Genomic DNA, 18,018 nt, shown 5'->3' on the forward strand with positions numbered 1-18,018 from the left:
TGCCTTGGGGGGTCAGTATCTTTATGGCGCTGTCTCAGTACACGTTGTGCAGCTTTGTCAGTACTTAACAAAGATGTGGTTATCTTCAGAATAGCAGTAGGGATATCTTTAGAAGTGACTAATACTGGTATTCCACAAAAGCAGAGGTTGCAAAACTACAACTCCCAGCATTCTCGGACAGCCTACAGCTATTAACCTACAGCAGAGCATTGTGGGAGTTGTAGTTTTACAACAGCTGGAGGGCCGCAGGTTGAGCATCCCTGATCTTGACCATCTTTAGGCCACCAGGCTAAGGCTACTTTCACACTGCTGTTTCTGGGTCCGTCTGTAAGATCCGTTTCAGGGCTCTCACAAGCGGCCCCAAACGGATCAGTTTAGCCCCAATGCATTCTGAATGGATGCGGATTCGTTCAGAATGCTTCAGTTTGGCTCCGTTCTGCCTTCATTCCACTCTGGAGGCAGATACCAAACCGCTGTTTGCAGCGTTTTGGTGTCCGCCTGGCGGTGCGGAGCTAAATGGATCCGTCCTGACTTACAATGTAAGTCAATGGGGACGGATCCGTTTACATTGACACAAATATGGTGCAATTGTAAACGGATCCGTCCCCTATTGACTTTCAATGTAAGTCAGGACGGATCCGTTTGACTTACACTTAGACTTAGATATTTTTTTAACTAAGTTATGCAGACGGATCCGTACTGAACGGATACCACCATTTACATTTATAGTTGCGGATCCGTCTGTGCAGATACCAGAGAGATCAGCACCTAACGCAGGTGTGAAAGTAGCCTAATGTAAGCAGGATCCACAGTAGGAATCAGCACAGAGCTCAGTGAAGTACAGCCATTCAGCTCAGCACTCTATTGCACCAATTTCATAAAAATAATTTCCAATTGTTTCAAAACAAAAATAAATATATAAATAAAACTTGACTTTATATCACATGTGAATGAACAGGCAATGGTTATTCAGTACTGCTTAATGTTTAATATGCCTTCCACATATTGAGTTTTTGGGAAGCAAGTCAATTTCTGTTTTGAACACCAAGCTGCATAAAATAGGACAATCATTATTTTAGTCTGGGGAATTACTTTAATATAATGTAATTGTTGGAATACAAAAATATGAAGCGTCCTTTCAGTAAAGACACAATGTTGTTATTATTGTGCTTAAATTATGATGCTTAATGAGGTTTGGCTGTGTAAGATATATTGCATAACATTGTGCAATATTGCACGTGGAACCAAATCCATAGTTAAAACTAATCAGATATGGTAATTTGATCGGTGGAAATCTGAAACAGAAGGGCTCATTGATATGTAGATATAATTTCCAGAGGTTACGACCACTGCTGCAATCCAGCAGTGGTGGCCAGGCTTCTACACTATAGGAAAAAGTACTAGTCTCTCAGCTGGCTAGGACTTTGGGAGCCTGGGTGTAAAATATGATATCATTTTCAGTGATTTTTTTGTTTGTAGGTAACATATAATTAGATAATAGGACAATCCGTATTTTCTCAAATATAGAAAAAAAATTGGTTACAAATATTGGTTTAAAGCGTAGCATTACTTTGCTTTATGCATTTATCTCACCCGGCACTTCACCTGGAAGTGTATACAGCTGGTCTAAAAAAATAATAATATCTATTCATCTATCTATGCAGACATAGTTTATATATTATGTCGAATTTTCGTAGAATGGGCGACGGAACCACTGGCATATTTGAAATGGGAATCATATAATGGAAATGATACTGTTCTATAAGCATAGGAGAAAAAGTTTAAATTAAACCTTTTCCAGAAGTGGAACAATGTGAAGCATATTTCTCACATTTTATAACTCTTATGTTACGCCCAAAAAAAACAAAAAACTCATCACTTCAAGAAGAATTTAACTCATGCATATCATTTTTGCCCCAGTGGAGTTCATAGCCTATTTTCCTACCCCTAGTAAACTTACAGATGCTTTGGCATCTGTAAGTTAATGAGAAGCAAACTATCATGATAATTCAGTATGTGCTTGGATGGAACTCTGGAAAAAGCCAGGAGAAAATGTGAAATCTATCTATCTCTGACTGTCTATGGTATCTAGCTATCTAAGTATCTATCTATCCATCACAAACAATCCCAATCATCTATCATATGCATCTAACTAATATCTATCTATTTATCGATTGATTGATCTATCTGCAAATAATTTATTTCAGCCCATTCGGGGTTTTCACTACATCATTTTATATATTTTTATATAGATATATATATATATATATATATATATATATATATCTTTACTTCCTATATTAAAATCAGGAAGCATGGCAAAACATGTTGGCTATTGGTACCAGTAAGCTGTGAAAAGAAAATACCTGAAAAATGAGTCATGCTGGAGGCCACAGCGCTACTCTCTATGTTGTATGAGCACGCTGTGTATGTTATACATAATACGCATTCATGATGGAAGGGCACCTTAGTTGAGTACACAACAAGCTAATTAATGGTATTGAAAACTGACCATATTCAGGCAGGTAAATGGAGCACAAAAGATCACCCATTACTTCAACATTCAGCTCATAGATCATATTAAAAGCTATGGTAGAGGGTGATAGAGGAAGCAGCTGAATGCACAATGTCGGCTGATGAAGTGTAGTTGGATTTATTTATTGGACTCTAAAGTCCTGAATTAGGAGCTAGATAATGTAAACTTGGGGAAAAGTGGCTTACTCTTAAATTATTAGCAGAATTTGTTACCATGCATATCATTCACAAAGTGAAATATGTAATACTTTAGAATGTATAGATAGTGGACTGTTGAGTTTGAAGCAAGCTACATGTTACCCTGGGGAAAGAGTCCACTAATAAATATATCTCACGTTATCTTACCTTTTCAATAATTAAGTGTTTTTGAGTCACAAAAGATAAATGTATGTTCACTGAGATGAGTGAAAGAAAGTCTTTAGAAATATAACACAGAATGGGTTTCCTAAGCGAGTCACACTTCATATAGAGTGAAAGACAAAGGTCAAGAGGCTTGACCCCATTGCAACACAAAGGGTCGTGTACTGTATATGTAGAAGGATAAGGACTTCAACACCGGAATACACCTAAAATCATGTATGGCCTAAAATGTTTGTCTATGCTTAAAGGGATTTTCTGAGATTTTTTTCATTGATGAACTATCTTTTGGATAGATGATCAGTATCTGATTGGTGAGGGTTGGACACCTGACATCCCCGCTGATCAGCTGTTTGAGAAGGCTTAGGTGTTTGCAGTAGCGGCTTAGCCTTCTCTTAGCTCAATAAGCAACATGCCATAGATTGTACATTGGGTGTGCTTGGTATCACAGCTTAGCCTTATTCACTTTAATGGGGCTGAGCTGTGCCTAAGCCATGTTTTCATTGAATGGCATGACCTACTTGCAGCTAAGGTTAGGCAATGGCATTACTTTGAGCGCCAGGTGCCTTTTCAAACAGCTGATCAGCAGGGGTCCTAGGTGTCAGACCCCAACAGATCAGTTACTTATGACCTATCCAGAGGAAAACCTCTTTAATAAATCACAGAATTAGAGTGCATGTTTTACGATATCTCACACACATGTGAGGACTAGTGTTGATCACAAATATTCGAATTGCTAATTTTTATCGCGAATATCGGCACTTCGAGAATTCACGAATATTTAGAATATAGTGATATATATTCAAGATTTTTTTTTAAACAGTACACATGATCCCTCCCTGCTTCTAGCTTGTGGGCCATTGAGAAGGCTGCAATATCTTTGACTTTAGGAGTGGTGTTGTTTGCGAATTTCCAAACTGTGAATTTACGTACTGCGAATTTTAATACTGCCAATTTTTATTGCAAATTTTTCAATTGCCCATTTACGTAATCAAGAAAATAATGACTGATAACGAATTCTCAAATTCGCTAATATATGGCGAATATTCGGCCAAATATTTGCGAAATATCACAAATTCGAATATTGCCCCTGCCGCTCATCAAAAGTGAGGACTACCTTAATTTGTCCTTTGATGGTTATAGGGATTTTTGTGTGATGTGACTACCTTGTGAATTACTACAGATACTGATTTTGTAGGTTCTGAGATACACAATTAAGATTTTTAATCACAAAATCTCTTATCACATTATTACTTCGCAGAATATTGTATGTTTCATAGCTTTGCATTTGTAGATGTTTTACATAGATTACTGAACTTCCATCCATTATTGCTCTGATTCTTTGAAGCAAAAAGACTTTTTTTTAATCTTTGATGTGTAAATTTTGCTTGTTTGATACACAAAAAAACATGTCTTTGTAAGACAGAAGCATAATTAAGATTTTCCAACATGGGATGTGACGAATATTAAAGGCATCAGAAGGGCTCATTAGCTCTGATTACAAGATTAGTGAATTGATTTCTTGCACAAAGAACTATATAATGTTGTAACCACATACATTCACCCCAGTTGTGATCAGATGATGAATTTATATAGTCACTTGACTTACCTTATGTATTATAATGGCCCAATTTTATGGTCTAGTACAGGGGTGGCCAACTTGAGGCTTTCCAGCTGTTGCAAAACTACAACTCCCATCATGCCCGGACAGTCTACAGCTATCAGCCTACAGCAGGGCATGGTGGGAGTTGTAGTTTCACAACAGCTGGAGAGCCGCAGGTTGGCCATGCCTGGTCTAGTATGTGATAATTAGTATTCTGAAATGTTTCCTCAAATGAAAATGTATTGTACATATCGAAGAACACAATGTTGCCCATTGTTGAATATGTTCTTTATGTTCTTGAGTTACTTAAATGCCTTTACTGGTCCAATGTAATTATACTTTGCTCAGGAAAATAATGTATTTATCTTCATTAAAACTGTTGTAGGGATCTGAGTGAAAATTACTGCAGAAATCCGGATGGTTCAGAGTACCCTTGGTGTTTCACAACAGATCCAAATGTTCGTATTGGTCACTGTTCCCAAATACCAAAATGTGAAGTCTCTAATCATCAAGGTAACGGAATGTTTCCATTATCATTATGTGTATGCTATTCAATGTAACAGCTTTAAGGGGAATCTATCACAATGGAAAATCTCTGTAAACCACTCTAATGGCTGGATATATGAAAACAGACTGATTCCAAAAGTGTCATTTTTACCTGTTTACTCCTAAGCTCGATGATATAATAGAGATGATTCTTAATGGTTTTAGTGCACAGACCTTTTTTGGACTGACTGCAGGGAACACCTATGAGTATCGAACTAAAAGGGAATCAGTATCTTTTCACCTATCTAGCCATTATAGCCGTTTACGAGGTTAAACAGAATGACAGATTGGCTTATTGGGGTTACCACATGATTAATGCTAAAAATGAAAATCAGACATCATATAGTACATGGCAGTGTCTTTACAACAAAGCTATAACCAGCCCTGTGCCTTGCTCGGATCCAGAGATCTCCCATTTATTGATTCTCTTCAGGATGTCGGCTCAGGGGGTGCTTCCATACTCAGGAGTTGTATCCATTCTGCAGGAATGTCTTTTCCTTTGGGGGGGGGGGGGCTTTCTGCTGCAGCTTTCTGAAACTGCTATAGCTTCTAATACCAGCTAGGACTAGAGGCAGTTGAAGGATGGAACTAAGCATATGCGTCCACCTACTAAAGAAATAAGGAAAAACACATAGCTGCAGTGGTCCTATGGCGGATGGTGGCCCCATCTTGGATAAAAGGCCCTGCCCCCTAATTACATTTAGTACTCTAGATTATTACCGCTCCTTGCTTCCCCTGTGCTATTTTTGTCAGCCCTATCATTCCTCACCCAGCACATCAGAAGCTTGAGTCCCGATGAGCGCTTGTCCTGTGTTGTTTCTTTGCTGGGCTGGCCAATCAGCATTAGTAGCAGAGCCTGATTGGCTTTCCTAGAGCACAGCATTGAATTGAGCCATGCCATGGGAGTTGGGACTTCTTCCAGAAAACAACATTGTGTCAGTACTGTCTGTTCCAGGTCTACAGCATAACCTTCACCAGTTCAGTTTCTAAGAATATTTGCCTTTCAGTCTTGACTGCTGTGCTCTGAGCTGGCACACAGGAAACAGGAAGTGAAGTCAGCACTGCCACTGGAGTTTTAAAATGAAAGTTGAGGGGGGCAGGAGTCTGAAGCTTTGGATTGGTGGGGGGGCAGTTCTGTTTGGGAGGGCCTTATGTCACACTACATAATATGCATTCACAGTTCATGGAGGTGTGTGATACACTATATTATAAGCAGCAGGCATAGATCATGAGGGTATGATACCTGTATAATGCACCACAGCAGGCAAAGGTTATGGGATATATGGCACATTATATAATACGCAGCAGCAGGCACAGGTCATGGGAGATATGGCAAACTATATAATACATAGCAACATGCACAGGTCATGGGGGAAAGATACACTATATAATACACAGTAGCAGGCACAGTTCATGGAGGTTATTTCACTCTATATAATAACCTGCAGCAGGCATATTTCGTGGGGGTATGGTACACTAATGTATATAATATTGAGCAGCAGGCACAGTTCATGGGAGTATAGTACACTATATAATACACAGCAGAAAGCATAAGTCATGGGGGTTAAGGCACACTATATAATACACAGCAACATGTACATATCATGGGGCATGGCATACTATATAATGCAAAACAGCAGGTACAGTTGATGGGGGTATGGTATACCCCCATCTATTTTATTTTCAGAATAAAATTTAGCAAATAGAATAATATACAGCAGAAGGCACAATTGATGTGGAGGTATGGCACACTATATCATACATAGCAGCATGCTTAGTTGGATAATACAAACTATGGGGGAGATGTATCAAAACTGGTGTAAAGGAAAACTGGCGTATTTACCCATGGCAACCAATCATATTCCACCTTTCATTTTCCAAAAGAGCTCTGAAAATTGAAAGGTGGAATCTGATTGTTTGCTATGGGCAACTAAGCCAGTTTTTCTTGACACCAGGTTTGCTAAATATCCCCCTATGTATGTTTTATGCCTAACAGTTTGATTTGGTTATTTATATGTAAGTTTTTTTTGTGTGCTGGTGAAAAGGTAGAGTGGCATGGGAGGACCCAGGCAGGTAGTGGAAGGGACCAGGAGTGGGTAGTGGTAGAGGCTATAAACGTGACATGAGGGTACAATTAGGATTTTTGCTATGGGGCCCAGTGATTTATATGTCTTTTTTTTTTCATCAAGTCTGACCCTGTCGATAAAAGTAAAGAGGGTGTAGCATTTGTAGAAAGAGCCAAGCCTCTCGGTGTAATGGCAACGCCCCTGTTGCTCCTACAAGCTCATTTGCATATATTAAAACATAAATGAAGGCACATATGATAATGGGACAAACACAAATGCCTTCAGCTGCCAAGCGCACCTGCAACAGATCAGCCAGTTTCATAGGAACAAATTTGCTGACAAGTTTTGCAAATAGAATTATATCAATCAACATGTTAGATTTAAGATACTGTATAATGTGGAAGTGTTTTATTTTTTTCTATATAGCTCTTATAGCTATATTGTATGGATAGCTGATATTGTATGTAATCTACATTATTTTTTACATTTTACATTTTACATCAAGCAATGGTTATATTGGAAACAAAAAACACAGAAAACTAAAATACTGTATTATAAAGTAGTTTTACTTTTTTTTTTTTTTTGCTGCATCTAATATCCCAGTAGCTATGTAGTCTTATAGCTAGGGGCTTAGGTTTGATGAGTGTGAGAGAGGTCACAGTAAATATGACAAGCATGAGATATGCATGTGTGAGTGTGATACATTACACTATGTGAAGTCATTTACTACTCTGAAAACATTAGATGGAAGAAATTCAGTATACTTGTTTTTCTCCAATTGTCTTTAAAGAACCGGGGCAGAAGGTAGGTCTGAGAGCTTTAGATAAACTAGGATGTGCTATAACTGATCCATGGGGACGACTGCATGACCAACACAAATTGCAATTGATATAAAAACTTCAAAGAGGGTGCTGTAGTATAATATCTCTGTGGCCCCCTTGTGCTTGTTATGATATTATTTTTATATTTTTTCGTCCCTCTACCTAAAAGATTTCAGTTTGTTTTTCAATTGAGTTGTACAGTTTATAGGTCACATTTTAGTTGGAAAAAGTTCAGAAATTATTTATCTTTGTCTCATTTCTTTACATCACAGAAACTTGACTTTTTATATCCACTGTGTGTGTATATATACATATATATATATATATATATATATATATATATGATTAGAGAGAAAGAAAGTGCAGATATTTCATTATGTTGCAATATTTCAGTTTTAAGGTGGCATCTTCTTTCTGCAAATTATTTTATTTATCAATTTAGTTATCTGCATGTATTTTCATGCCTTTCATACTGTATGCTTATGTCAGTCAGCAGATAGATGCTATGCATTTATTGATGATGTGCCCAGAGGGGTATAGTTAGCCCCTGAGTTACATAGATAACCTAAATATAGTATTCTACCTGAGTGTGTTCATATTTATATAAATGCCAAAATCAGGGATGAATTACTGTTTTGAGCTAGAACTTGCATGGCTATTGAAAGAAAAATATTTAGCTCCAGAGAAATGTTATTTTCTAGAACTAGCAGGAACATTTTTGAAGTCAGCGTGAATATTTCTATGATGAGAGACTTGTCAACATAGACAATGAAGGCCAGTGTAGCAGAGGGAAGAGGCGAAGAGGTGAGGAAAGGTTGATCAATGGGACATACTGATATATTTATCACAAGCAAATGAGTTTAGGATTGATGGTCAGACAGGATAACAGTAGATCACCTAAGAGGAGGGATTGATTACTTGTTCTACTAACAGCTAGTAAGACACATAAGTCAAAGGTACATGCAGTACCCCAGACCAGGGTAGTTGTAAACTGTTCTTGTTGTATAGTATTATGCAATGTTATTTAAAGGGGTTATTCCATGACTAATGTAAAAATGAAAATCAGACATCAAATATTACATGTCAACCTCTTTCTAACAAAGCTAGAACCAGTCCTGTACCTCACATGGATTCAGAGATCTCCACATTCATTGCTCTGCTAGATTTATATCAAGCTGACAGACCAAGGGGTGTGTCTTTTCTGCTGCAGCTAAGTGGGTGTGTCTCAGCTCTCCCTATCACAGCTCAGGAGGTGTGTCCATGCTTTCCCTATCACAGCTCAGGAGGCAGTTGAAGGATTAAACCGAGCATGTGCGACCATCTCAGTGAGCCGGTCAATGAAAAAAAAAGGTTGCGCTATACAGATAGAATTTAGTGAATAACTCACCGGCTATGCTAAATTTTTCAGCTGAGCATTGGAGACAGTGAAAAGGCATTTTGCTGTTATAGACTTTAGTGCTATGAGAGAGACAGTGCTGATTAATAACAGACAGAATTTATGCAGAATTTGAAAGCAAACCTTATCATTATGTTGATCTATCTGTCTGTCTATTATCTATCTGCCTATCTGTCTGTCTATCCATCCATTCAATGGATGGGCTAGTAGCCTTAGAATAAAGCAGTTTTTATATTTGGTTGTATTTGGGGAAAGTGATAGAACAGCAAGATCTCTTCAGCGTTATATGGCACAACCCCTTTAATCTTATATCACTCAGTTGGAAATAACAACCATCGTTGCAAGAGTAATATTACCAGCCATATTTTCTGCAGCGTGAGACTCTAGGAAGATAGAGAGGAAAGAGTACTATAATTCCCATGCTTATTCAAATGTATACATTACTATTCTGAAAGATTTGCACTCTGAGTTGTTGGAGCTGTGTTTTGATACCGTTAGATGTACTACAACTCCCATTCTGCACTTTAATAGAGAAATGTATCTTCTATATCTGGCCTGGTGACTTACTCCTGCATACGTCAGCCATTGCACCCTACACCCCCTGCCTTGCACCTGTACCAAGGGTGCCCCAACTACCACCAGACAGGAGCCCTAACATCAGGGTATACCCTAAGGTAAGAAAGGGTGTGCCCTCATAACACTGGAGTTAACTAAGGAGCATCAGTGTAAAGCTTGACCCTGTGATTGCTTGTAACAGACAGAGCCACTACCACTCCCCTCCTCTTTTCTGCTCCCCCTGGGCTTGCGGCAAAAACTACTCTTTGTTATCTGTTTTCTGGGGTATTCTTTCTCATCAAAGACAGCGTCTAGTATCTGTAGTATGTGTGCAGAGTATTGTAAGCCAAGCAATGTCCCTCTGGGTTTCTGGGAAATGCATTCAAATTGGACTTCCTAAGCCTGTGTGATGCTAGCAGATGTAAGATGTGATAATTTTCATATATTTTCAACAGAAACCAAGAGGAACGTTGACTGGCTTACAATGCTCCTCATGCATCCTTGGCGCCCTTCATAAGGAGAAATAATACCTCATCCAAGGCCTCTCTGCCAGCCAAACAAATTTGCTTTGCTCAGCTTTGTTAAAGGGCAGTTAAAGAGCAAGGATCCTAGTATGAGACAGCTTTCCCCTTTATACAATAGCAGCTAAACACTATATTTTTGTATCGGTTGCATATAAACCTAGAGCAGAGAGCTAGCATCAAAATCAATCTAAAAGGGTTGTCTCATGAGAGGTATAATATGATTTGAATGAATGGTCATGCATTTAATACCTAAAGGGACAGGAGCCATTTAGGCCACAAAGACTTCATTTACTAGATCCATATGCCCTAAACATTTTATGTTCACATGTGGCGGATTGTGATAGTAACTTCGGAATGGGGGGTTGTAGAAATCTATGCATATACTACAGAAACGACCCTATTCAAATCTGTAGTCCATAAATATAACCAAAGGGTGGTCATAAGTCTAAAGTTGATGAACACAAATGATTTCAACAAAAACAATTGTGCGTCTGGTGAAATTTAACAACACATGATCATTTTAGTTAAAGCATCAGAAACTGCAGTGTTTGATTGTCCATATTGCCTCCTTTGCTGGCTTGATTCATTTTTCCATCACATTATACACCACTCATATCAAAGGGCTACAACCACCCTGCAACCCAGCAGCAGTGGCCATGCTTATATATAGGAATATAGGAAGAGTTCTCTGGTGGCCGAGACAGGAGTATGCATAGGCTGGCGCTTTTGCCTATACTGTGCAAGCACAGCCACCACTGCTAGATTGCAGGGTAGTCATAACCCCTGGATATGAGCGGTGTATAATGTGATGGAAAATATGAATGAAATCAGATTTAAAACATAACCTTCACTTGAGTAACACTAAAATCCAGTGTGTGTACGCAAATGCATCAATCACTTGCTGCTACATTAAAACATTGAGGCCAGGTTAAATATCTGGTTCCTAACTAATAGGGATGGCAGGATCACTATTCAGTCTTATTAGTATCTGCATGCTGTGGTGTCTGCTGAAAGCTATGCTCTAACGTTGGCTGAGTGGAGCACTCGCTTTAGGAAGGGCGGCCTCAACCAACACTGGAACCTGTTCCCTACACTCTCTATATAACCCTGTTCTAAATGAAGCACCTAATAGTGTTGTGCGCGAATATTAGAATCGCAAATTTTAATTGTGAATATCGCCACTTTGAGAATTTGCAAAGACTTTGAATATAGTGCTATATTCTATTCGTATTCATGAATATTCTAAATATTTTTTTCATCTGAACCCATGATCCCTCCCTGCTTCTTGCTTGTGGGCCAATAAGAAGGCTGCAATGTCTTTGTCCCTAGCAACCAATAGGAAAGTTGACTACCCCGTATTATATAAGAACCTCCCCAGCAGCCCTTGTATGCAGTATTGTGCAGATCTGAGACAGACAGCAGTGTTATTGCTGTGCTCTCTGCTTTCCTGTGTCATTACATTAGATAGTTATTTAGTTAGCTTATATATATATATATATAATACAGATAGTTAGTGGGGGATAGTCAGTGTAGGTTATATCCTGATATTGTGTAGCTGTCCATACATACATGCTACAGACATAGTGCTGTGATGTCACAAGTTCATAACAATACTTGCACCAATCACTAATATGTAGTCAGACCTTCTAAAATGTGAAGTTGCAGGTATAGCGCAAAATATGCGCATCATTAATTGCAGATTTGCACAATCGTGAATATATTGGAGCCCTTTATCTGCATATAAAGCTATTGTAATGTTCTGCCGTGCCAACCATTTTCTTCAGTCTCAGGAAACTTCTAGCAGCTTGAAAAATGTAGCAAAAGTGACCACGCCTGTATTATGCGGGCAATACGCGCATATTACATTGGCAATTTTCGCAATCAAGAAAATAATGGCGAATTCGCAAATTTATGACGAATATTTGCCTATTCGCGAAATATTGCCTCTGCCGCTCATCACTAGCCCCTAATCCTATGTGTTTCACCAGGGAGATAACCTGGCTTATCACGGATCAATCAGGCAGCATGTTCACACATGCAGGGTAAAATGGCAGTGGCAGCAATTGATTGATGCATTTGTATACACGCACTGTGCTTTATTGTTACTCAAATAAAGGTTATGTAATGTCTTAAAGAGGCTCTGTCACCAAGATCATGTTTACCCTAACAGGCATATAGCCTGGTATGGCCGACGATGGAGACAAAAAACATACCTTTATTTCTCATTTCGGTGGTCCGGTTAGGCAGAAAAAGCAACTTTTAAAGTATGCTAATGAGGATTTTGAGCACTCGGAGGCAGGCTTATGCCTTCCGAGCACTGCTTCTGCGATGCCCCCGGTCATTGCTAATGCTGACCTAATCACGCCCCCGTCTTTTGATTGACATCAATCCCACGCCTGCGCACTCGCTTCCTGGATATTTTCCGTTCTTCCAGGCTTCTGTGTATGTCTAGTGTGCATGTGCTGTCACACACAAGCCCTGAAGAACAGAAAGTAGGTGCTCAAGTGAGCAGGTGCGGTATCTCAATTAAAAGATATGGGGGCGTAATTAGGTGCAGAAGGCCAACATTAGCAATGAACGGGGGCATCGCAGAAGCAGTGCTCAGAAGGCATAATCCCGCCTTCGAGTGCTCAAATTCCCTATTAGCATATTTTTAAAAGTTGCTGTTTCTGCCTAACCTGACCACCGACATGAGAAATAAAGGTATGTTTTTGGTCTCCATCCTCGGCCCTACCAGGCTATATGCCTGGTAGGGTAGAGTTGATCTGGGTGACAGAGCCTCTTTAAATCTGACACAACTTTACACATAGGGTATATATGCAGGTCGTAAATGACAGAGTGCTGGAATTAAGAAGTATTTAAAAATGAATCAAGCCAGTAAAGGAAGCAATATGGACAAATACAATACATTAGTAAGTGACTTGTATTAAACTTTCTCTACATGATAAATGCCATTTGTTCAGGTGAGACAACTCCTTTAACTTAAATTCTGGTCTGATGCTCTCACTCTCTCACTTTCTGATTCTGTGATTCTCCTAAATGGAATCACATAAATTTCTGATTTGTTAGAAATATAAGCAAAATTTGACCTACATTTTTAACTAAAAATTCTGGTTCTTAGTCAATTATTATTTGAAGGAGCTGATGTGGTATTACTCTAAATGGCAAATTATAAGAAGTTAAGAACACTTGTAATATTGCTTTTCAACACTTTTAGATTCTTGTGATAAAAAAAAACTGATTTTCCTAAAGCATCTTCTCTCTTTGTTTACATGTGAAGCATGTAAATAAATCAGTGCAAAAATTTTTTTTTTTACTTTTCCAGATGGCTTTTTTTTTTCAATTTAATAACAAGAACGTTAATCCATTTGTGTATTTATTCAGCCTTTTGGTCTTTTCCAGTCAAAGACTTGTTTGGTTTTAGTTGTAAAGCTTTTTCTCTTTTCTTTTGTGTAAAGTAAAAACCACTGGAGCAGCTGCTACGCTGAGCCTTTGCTGTTTGCCTTTGGTGGGATATTGTGTCGGCCTCTGTGTTTTTTTTCTAATTTTCTTAACTTTAATATATATTTGGTATTTCAGAGTGCTACTATGGCAATGGCATCACCTACAGAGGGACTGTATCTAGTACTCGATTCAGGCTTCCTTGTGCCATGTGGGAGAAAAATATGGTTGACGTACGAAGGTATGCAAATTTTACAGCTTTCTGTCTCACTATCAAAACTTTAAGTTCAGAAAATTTATATTTAAAGTCACATAAAATGTTCTAATTCTTTTTTGTGTTATATTTACATAGTCATAGAAATACAGATCTAGCAGATATATATATAGATTTTAGCAATTCATCCTTCTATGTTATTTTTATTGGATTTTTAACATATTAATGTACATTGCAGATGTGTATTCAAAATGCAATATCAAATCAGTTTGTACAGATAAACAATTGCAGTTTCAAAATGTGAACACAGTAAAACCACAATATCAAAAAAATAAACAGTGTACCGTCCTGAAGCCACAGCTTATGCAGTCGAGTTATTTAGTGTGTTGTCCACAGTTGCCATATTCTATTCACCTTGGTATTGTGTAATACTCTATAGGAAAGTCGTTTTTCACAAGTGCATGTAGGGGTTTCAGTTCCCTCCAGTGCCGCACCACCACCAATTTTGAAATCACTAAAACATCGCCTACTATAGTTTGGGCTGATACAGGAAAGGAGTCTATTTCCCAAAAAATTAGAGCTAAGCCTGGAGAAGGTTCCATTCTGTAACGCAATATCTCAGATATTAAAGAGAATACTGCGTTGCAGTATGGAAGAAGGACAGGACATGACCACAAGGTGTGGTATAGCGTTCCTCTCTGGCCACAGAGTCATCAGCAGTAGGGCGAGAAATTTGCCAAGATAGTGTGTAACCTACTGGGTGTGTAATAGTGCAGAAGAGTGCAGAAGAGTGTTCATAGCTGTCTCATAATGAGTTGCACATCTAAATGTTCTGGAGGAAAAAAGAATGGCCCTACTCCAGGATTCAGCTGCATACTCCCAACCCATCTCCCTTTCCCAAGTAATGATAGGAGCAGTTTTCACAAATGTTGTGGCTTGCGATAGAATATCATATATCAGTCTCAATATTTTAGCCCCAGTAGAAGTAAGTTTAAAAAGGGCCATGATGTCGGTATTGAGAGAGATGGAGGAGTCTTATTTAAAGATGAAAGTAAATGTCTCATCCGCAAATATTTCTAAAAGTACCTATGTGGAATTCCATAAGTCTCGTGCAAATCCATAAAGGACTGCAGCGTCTCTTGGGAGTACAATTGTTGGACCATGCCTATCCCTCTGCGTTCCCAGTCGGACAAAGATATGTTGCCCATTAGCATTCCCAAGGATTCCAAAGAGTCTGTAGTTATGCATTCCCAAGATGGTTTACCCATAGGTCTATGGAGTGTTGCACTATGTGCGACCCACCAGAGTTCATGTTTGGATCCAACACAGATCTAATCAGTAGTGCTATAAAGTTCTGGGCCAGAGTTACACTTAGTTCTATGTGAACCTAGTGTTTTTCGTTGCTTCTTGCCTACCAATCTCTCAAAATTGAGAGGTTGGTAGCTATATAATAATGGTGGAGACATGGCAATCCCAGCCCTCCCCTTCCTCTCTTCCGGGTCATCAGGGTGTATGAGATTCTAGGTTTCCTATTCCCCCAGATAAACGTATTGATAAGCTTTCTAGCCTTCTGAAAGAAGCTGGAGGTTAGGGGGAGAGTCCGGAAGACATACAGCACTTTTGGCAAGGTAAACATTTGGAAGGCAGCTATTCTGCCCGCCTAAGAGATGTCATGTTTTGCAAAGGTGGATAAGTCTTGTTTAATTGTTTTCAGGAGTGGTTCGTAATTGTGAGAATAGAGCATTGACCGAAACTTAGTAAGTAGAGTGCCTAGATATTGTATCTCAATGTCCTTCCAGTCTAAATAAAAGGTGGATTTCATGAAGTGAAAAATCTTTTGAGGGAGATTCAGGGGTAGTATTTGAGACTTAGATACATTGATCTTATAATATGACAGAAAACCATATCTAGAAATAATGTCTAAGTCACACTGTAGTGAACTAGTTGGTTCAGTTAAAGTATGTATGATATCATCCGCATACTGAGTAATAAGGTGTTGTCTACCCCCCTATATATCGATTCCCTTGATGGTGTCATCCAGACGCAGGTGTTGGGTCAGGGGCTCAATGGTCAATACAAAGATCAGCGGAGACAAAGAGCATCCTTGGTCGCATCACATTACAAATCTGAAAAGGCTCAGAGAGAGCTCTATTGAAAAAAAACTCTGGCTGATGGGTTACTATATAAGTTTTAAATGGCCGAGAGTATTGTCCCCTTAAATCCCATGTGTTGTAATACCGAGAAGGCGAAGGACCAGTTAATACGGTCAAACGCCTTCTTGGCGTCCAACGTAACTGCCACCATAGGGACCCTGTCTCTCTCCGTATAATCCAGGACCTTGAAGAGACGTCTGGTATTTTCGAAAGGCTTGCCGTCCCGTGACAAATACGGTTTGATCAGGTTTCACCAAAAAAGGTATGACAAAGGACCATCTAAAGGCCAATAACTTAGCATATAGCTTAACATTGACGTTTAGAAGGGATATGGACCTGAAGTTCTGGGGAACATCTACCGGCTTCCCTGGTTTAGGCAGCATGTCTATTAGTGTAGATAGCATTTCAGACAGGAAGGTAACACCATGTGCAGTCTGCTGGAACACCGATTCTAAGCAAGGGGATATTATTGTAGAGAATCTTTTATAAAACTCCCTTGAGATGCCGTCTGGGCCTGGGGATTTCCCAGAGGGCAACATTTTTATAGTGCTAAGAATCGCGGCTATAGTGATGGGAGCACAAAGAGAAGCCAAATGCTCATCAGTCAGGAGTGGTAATTGTGCATTGGCTAAAAAGTCTTGTATCGAGGTAGTCAAGTTATCCATAGGGGGTTGTTAGTCCCCAATATTGTAAAGAGCATAGTAGTGTTCATTAAACTGGGGGGCTATGTCTCTAGGGTCTGTGAGTTTGGCCCCAGTGGCAGGATGCTTGGTAAAGGAGTTCTCATGCTATGCCTTATAAGAATTTGTAGAATCAATTGAAAATTAAATATATTTCATTTAAATAATTGCTGAAAAGGACATATTTTTCACTAAATAGGTAATTTGTTTTATATTGTAGACATACCTTTCGGGAGCCAGATGTTTCCATACTTGAAAGAAATTACTGCAGAAATCCAGACAACGATGCTCATGGACCCTGGTGTTATACTGACAATCCTCTAATACCCTGGGATTATTGTCAGATTTCTAGATGTAAGTATTATACTCACCTTTTTTTTGCAAGAGATTAACCTTTCTGAAATATTGTCAAGTGGGATCAGGACAACATTATATTTACAACATGTTATGTTAATGTATATCTACATGTTATGTACCTAGCATGCAGAATGATTGAAATGAATGACATATTTATTCTCTGTACTGGCTGTGCTCTGTTGGAACCTCTGCCGAGAACATCGCAGTTCAGGGTACGCTGCACAGATATTCTAAAGTAGAGATTTCAGCAGACGGTACAAGCCGGAGCAGGGAGATATACTCCCATCAGGAAATCATTGACTGCAGTGTTTATAATAGAAATCAGTATATGTACACCCAGGGCCGGTTTTAGACAACGTGTGACCCTGGGCATAATTTAAAGTGGGCCCCAAATCCTGAAATATTGGACTAGCAGTTTGACAGAACTTTGTAGGCACGGACAGCGGTTGCAACCACAGAAGCTGAGTGTAGACTGCCACATTATCTCTCTTTAGCCTTTCCGCTGTAAACTGCTGATCCAGCAGCCTCTTTGGGTATGTTCACACAGAGTATTTTCTGTGCTTAAAAAAACTTAATGCAGAATCCTCATCAGGTTTTTTTTTGGAAGTGTTTTTTTTTCTGAATAATTTTATAATAGGCTTTTTGATGCAGTTTTGGCATGGATTTTTATTCCTTCCCATTTTCACTGGGAATTCTGGACATGGACCCAGCATTATGAATGGCCAGGGCACTTTTGTTTTTCCATGGTGCTGTTTATAAAACCACAAGCT

The 18,018-nt window shown here is 39.0% G+C and overlaps 1 protein-coding gene across 2 annotated transcripts in view; it reads left to right on the plus strand.

The window, feature by feature from the left end:
• HGF (hepatocyte growth factor) overlaps positions 1 to 18,018 on the plus strand; it is a 127,205-nt gene that overhangs the window by 73,247 nt on the left and 35,940 nt on the right. For both annotated transcript variants that reach the window (XM_044280125.1, XM_044280126.1), the window contains exons 9-11: positions 4,881 to 5,008; positions 13,983 to 14,085; positions 17,112 to 17,245. In XM_044280125.1, the coding sequence (XP_044136060.1) occupies positions 4,881 to 5,008; positions 13,983 to 14,085; positions 17,112 to 17,245 (365 nt within the window). The remainder of the gene's footprint in view (positions 1 to 4,880; positions 5,009 to 13,982; positions 14,086 to 17,111; positions 17,246 to 18,018) is intronic.

The sequence above is a fragment of the Bufo gargarizans genome, chromosome 2 (genome assembly GCF_014858855.1).
Source record: "Bufo gargarizans isolate SCDJY-AF-19 chromosome 2, ASM1485885v1, whole genome shotgun sequence".
In the NCBI taxonomy this organism is placed as follows: Eukaryota; Metazoa; Chordata; class Amphibia; order Anura; family Bufonidae; genus Bufo; species Bufo gargarizans.